The following is a 5,557-nucleotide window of genomic DNA, read 5'->3' as shown; positions in this document are numbered from 1 at the left end:
ACTGTAATGTCGGTCCGAGGCAAGGCTGTATGTTCAGCCCAACATTGTGTATTTTTGTTTTTAAATGAGTCTATCGATATGAAAAAGCAGTCAGAATGTAGAGATGCTATTATTGGTAATCTTTTAGAAAAACTGTTTGCCCTCAATTTGGGTGTTTTTATGTTCATATCCAGGTCTGGCTCATAGACTTTATGTCGGAATGGGACGACATAAGATGATTTCACTGCTTTATTGTGCTAAATATTAGCCACACACACGTTTGCCCATATCAAACACCATATCCGTCAGGACTCGTGGAGGCACGTGCACGGTGGTGTCAATCCTGCTGTTGCTGTACCAACTGTTGTAGTGTTTACCACTCCAAACAGCCAAATGTTCCATGTGATTGTTTCTGTAGCCGTGAGGGAAGAGTTCAATCAATCCTGTTCCTGGAACCTGGAACAACGACAGTGCCAACCCCGCACCGTGTACGCCGATAAGAATATCCGTTTCTGTCATTAATTGTATTTGTTCTCTAATGGTTAAAGTCTCCAGTGCTATCGCTTGTACGGAAGATCCTTGAAATGTGGTTTTCAAGGTCTGAAGGAGCTCATCAGAATTATTGAATTGCCTCTTTATTGTGCCCTTGACATTTCTTGGATGAGCTATGTAGTTCCTTCTCAGCACAATGGTTATCTTAATCCTGTCACAATCTATTGTCCTACCCTGGAATCCAGCGCGATGAGAAACCTCATACCGGAAGTCGTCGATGTAGGGAATAGGCCTTGTGCCACTCAAAAGTGGCACATGTTTTAACTCTGATACCACCGCAAACTGTTCCAGGAGTGTTGTTGATTTCATCCATCCAACTCTGACGACCTTCTTGAAGAGAAGTTCCCACAATCCGTCCAGACCAGTAGCTGGATGAGCATCAAGGATAAGCATGGTGGTCTCGGCAGGGGCTCTGTTCATTTCACGGGCATTCAGATATGCGCCGTACAGCCCTATGACGGTCCAGTACATATTTGCATAGTCGGAACGAACAATTCCTACTGTCAGTCCCTCTAAACACTCTAAAAATTCCAACTCTGTTTTATTTAACACAGCGATTGCGTTGGTCACAGATGCGTGATGACGGAACTCATTTACGTGCCTCGTCAAACCAGGCATTCCAATGCATAGGGTTCTCAAGAAGCCAAATTCAAAATTGAAATATTCCATACTTTCACTTTGATTTTCAACATCAGGGATGTTCTCTCCTCCTCTTCTGGTTCCAAAGGCTCTGGAGGGATCTAAAATCATGTCTTGTAACTTCATTCCACCAGATGGCAAATGTCCCATGCTCTTGGAACATTCTCGCTCATGTCCATGTATGTTCAGTGATAAATGTTTGGTACTAAAGAAAACTGTTGTTATTAATAAGACGAGACAGATTGCTAGAACGGCACATGGGATTAATTTGAACAGTGACCGGAATACTCAAAATACCTCAAAGTAAGCATATTAATTAACTGTAAAAGATTAAGGAATACCCTTAATTGACTGAAGAGATTATTGAAAATACATAAAATATATATGTGTAACGATGATCAGTATTTAATTGTGGAGAAAGTTCTGCCAAAATGACTATAGATTGGCTGCAGATAGTGCTTGATTAGATGGTCTCCAAAGCACCCGCAGAGAACAAATCACAGAAAAATCACATTATGTTGATGCACACAGATCCACTTGAAGACAGTCTCTTCCAGTTTTTTCCAACTTGAGAGTTATATGGGCGTTTGTGATGAGTAGATGTGAAGCATCAAGGTTCACTATTGGAAGACAGAAAAAGAGATTTCACAAAATACTCCCTTGTTTAGTAGAGCATATCGTAAACAAAAAACATGCAGACAACTCCTAAAGTATGGATTTCAACATTATGACGAAAATGGAAGCATTCTACATTAATTAGTGGCAGGAATAAATGGATACCTTGGTTGTTGACTTGTCATCAAGTGCGTGAATCGATGCAAATGTTATCAGTCACTAAATTTGTTTCAGATTCGGTAATTTACACACCGCCTTAAAATCTTTAGTGAGAGCGACGTTAGATAGCGAGCAAACCAACCTCTAATTTCTCAGGAACATAACAATAAATTTGAAAAAAAATATACTTTACACATTTTCTATACAACAAAAACTTGAATTATTGGGATAATCTCTGACAATATTTCATCACACGTGGAAGTATCGGTTAGATAAGAGACCTACCTGCTCGAAGAGACCATCATCACCGCACATAGCACATAAATCAAACTCCCGGTGAACCAAAATAATCGACACAACGTTAGAAAAAAAACGAATAACGAACATATTGCTGACATAAGCATTGGGAGGACATCATACCTTGGAGTACACTATCGGTCCAAAGCTGATGAAAGCCACAGCCATCATATTTCCCCCCTTCAATACTGCTCTACAACGGCGTAATGAAGCTACCTATTTCTCTGATTTCCGAGGCAACAGATGTCAGGTTTACAATTTGGTCACACATGTCAAGGCGATAAAGGTATAAATATCAGAACCAAAAATTGAATAGACTGAGCTCATTGTCACGTATCACCGGCACGATCATGTGTCTTTATTGGTATGTCAAATGAAATCAGTACTTAACTGATATTGCATTAATAAACCGTGAATAAAAAGGTGAGTATATGCCCTGTATAGTTTGCAAAAATATAGCTTGGCACATAGGAAATCTTTCAGAAAAAAAACGAGCGATCATAATTTGGTTTAGTACTTTTAGTTCAAAAACAAAGCCATAATGGAAATTATCTTTCACTTTCAACAGGATGCATGCTCTTTTAGAAAACATGCATTTTGTTTTCCTATAAAAGATTACATTCTTTTAAAAAGTGAAAATCAGAAATGACTGTTATATAGTTACATGATTGTCACTTTTAACAAGTGAAACCTAAATTTAATAGTCTTGTATAAGCACAACAGGAATAGGTATTTTGATTTTAAAAACAGTGCCATCATATATTTAACAATATTTCCTTTAATTTTAAATACAAATGATTATGACATCATTAAAACAGTTACCAGATGAACCTTCTCTAAATGTGGATTGGTGTTCCCAAATAGTTCAACTAGTTCAACATTTCCACAGCTTCACATCTTAGTTTTGAAATAGGTTGGCGCTTCACTTTATATTCTCGGTATATATAAACTATACATACCACATGTGTATAGCAGATGATATGGTAATTTCTTAATGACTCGCATTAGTGGTAGTTTTGAATGTCTTCATTAGATATGTCTATGGCTACACACTCTGATTATTTGGATACCACGCTGAACACACAATCAATGGCGAATAAAAGCGTGAATGTACGGAAAATAAATATGCTCTTATTTTCCCCTGACGCCTGAGTGGCTCGAACTGAAACATGTATTTTCCCCAGGCCACATCAACAATGTTAAATATTAAGTGAATGAGTCACATTGGCAATATTTACAGCTATATGGTGACGAAGTCAAATTTTAGAATTAATTAGAAGTAAATTATAAACATCTGTCAACGAACGACAGTGGCACAACTGGATTATCTCAGATACAACTTATATATTATAATTAAATTGGAAACAGTTTACTGAAGACGACACAATATAAGACAGGCTGTAGATCGCCAACAATTGCATGGAGATCACCATACTGGAGACCATAGGGACTTACAGTAGCTTGGCTACCTGCATGCAGTCTGGCTGGATTTGCACCACAGTCGCTGGCGATTGTAGGAATATTGAGCTACACTTTAAAATAGCAAAACTACTAAGGTTAAAAAGTGGTAAGTTGAAATGACTTCGAAAGTTATGTGACTCAGGATACTTTAACCTCCTTTGACGGTACAACATTTACTAATCTAAACTACCAATAATAACATATTAGTCTATTTACAAACTATTCATCAAAATTTATCAAACTTTACATTTCTTTCAAGATTGCAATGAAAATGAAAAGTAGTAAAATTATCCTTTCCACGTAAGAGGTATCCCTTACCATGGGGAGTAACATTTTCCCTACAGTGTATCCATGTGAAGAAATCAGTGCCCATGTAGGTTGTTTACCCATGAAGTCCTTTGTGAACAGATTTTAATTTAACATACATTCGAAAAACAAGAAACAAAGGTGATTTGAGGAACACCTGCAGCTGCGGCCAAAACAATGCAAACATACTCATTCTTTCCAAAACGTCATATTTGAACGACGGTAAACAGCTTCAGTGCCGAAACAAGGCAAATGTAACTTTTCCCCATTTTTAGAGCCGTTTCCGAGCACACTGTCATGAATCGAGTGGGGATTCAACCAAGAATACCAGTTCAACTGGTCGACATTTTCGGTGGGTGTCACAGAGTGGGATTAGATATCCAGCACACAAAGATCTGATTTAGAGGTGATTCAGGTGAATTTGACAGCTAATCGGTACATCAGCGAAGTCATTGCACGTCACATGCTTCCGATTAAGGACCGACAGTGGGAGATGTTCCAGCATGGCAACGCTACTTCACATACATCATGCGTCACGGTCCGCTACGGGTCTAACTGGTTTATATTGCATAAGAAGATTGGAAAGATAACCAGGAGCACTTCCAGAACAGGCAGCGGTAAGTGAGGCAGAGGAAGCGGATCCAGTTCTCGACTGGACGCAACTGAAGAGACTGAATGATGGGAGAGATATGGTCGAACGTCTTCGATCTAGTCACGACACATGCAGCAGCATTTTGGATTCGTTGAATTCTCTGGAATAGTGACTTGTTTGCACCGGATAGGAGGGAGCAACAATAGTCCAGGCGGGCTAATTACGTGGAATAAGGCGAGTGTTCTTGCCGAATCTATAGTCAGGTATTGCCTAATGGAACTGATATTGTGCAGAGCTGCAAAACAGATCCAAGAGCGATGAGATATGTGATTATCCATAGAAAGGATTACACCAAGATCTCTTACTTTCTGTGAGAATGGAATACTTTCTCCATCAAAATCACTAGCATTCGATGAGCACTGAGAGCGACGTTTTGCAAGACCCAGTAGAATGCACTCCGTCATTGAACTGTTCATTTTCAACGTATTGTCAAATATCCAGCTCTTGGTTTCCTCACAACACTTTAAGGCGGGTGTTGCTTGAGCCATAGTACGCAAGAAGACCTTGTACATCCGGGAATCATCAGAAAAGTCATTGTGATCAACATGACCGGCTGCAGTGATTTCCCCAAGATGTTTTATGTGAAGACTGAACAGGACCGGACCTATGACTGATTCTTGTGGAGCACCACGAAGCAGATGAGCTGGATTAGAGTAATGATTCTCTAACAGCACCTGCTGGTGACCGGAGTACAGATAAAATTTGAACCAGCGTTCAATATATAAGTCTGACTGTCGCTATTTTAGAAGTTTGTTGTGGTCTGTAGTGTGATCACCGAGTCTCCCTAACACACCAGTTTTGGTTAGAGAGTCACGGTCAAGATTAGACTTCTCGAGTAATTGTCTGGCAAAAACAGACTTGAATGCTGCTAGGACGACTCAACGCCAAAGGCTCTTG

At 39.4% G+C, this 5,557-nt stretch overlaps 1 protein-coding gene across 1 annotated transcript; it reads right to left on the bottom strand.

The window, feature by feature from the left end:
• Positions 1 to 243: 243 nt before the first annotated feature.
• LOC137279054 (uncharacterized) lies at positions 244 to 5,148 on the bottom strand. The gene is made up of 2 exons (XM_067811533.1): positions 4,986 to 5,148; positions 244 to 1,415 (listed from the first exon to the last, which is right to left on the bottom strand). The coding sequence occupies exons 1-2, from the start codon at positions 5,146 to 5,148 to the stop codon at positions 244 to 246; spliced, it is 1,335 nt and encodes a 444-aa protein (XP_067667634.1).
• Positions 5,149 to 5,557: the final 409 nt, after the last annotated feature.

The sequence above is a fragment of the Haliotis asinina genome, chromosome 3 (genome assembly GCF_037392515.1).
Source record: "Haliotis asinina isolate JCU_RB_2024 chromosome 3, JCU_Hal_asi_v2, whole genome shotgun sequence".
NCBI classification, from domain to species: Eukaryota; Metazoa; Mollusca; class Gastropoda; order Lepetellida; family Haliotidae; genus Haliotis; species Haliotis asinina.
This window is presented reverse-complemented; position numbering and strand designations above follow the sequence as displayed.

Bases quoted from the DNA above. Each gene is read 5' to 3' on its own strand.
- LOC137279054 (XM_067811533.1), bottom strand. From the start codon at position 5,148: ATGGCTCAAGCAACACCCGCCTTAAAGTGTTGTGAGGAAACCAAGAGC. The intron at 1,416-4,985 runs GTATTCCATTCT...GTGCCGTTCTAG, and splicing joins TAGTGATTTTGATGGAGAAA to CAATCTGTCTCGTCTTATTA.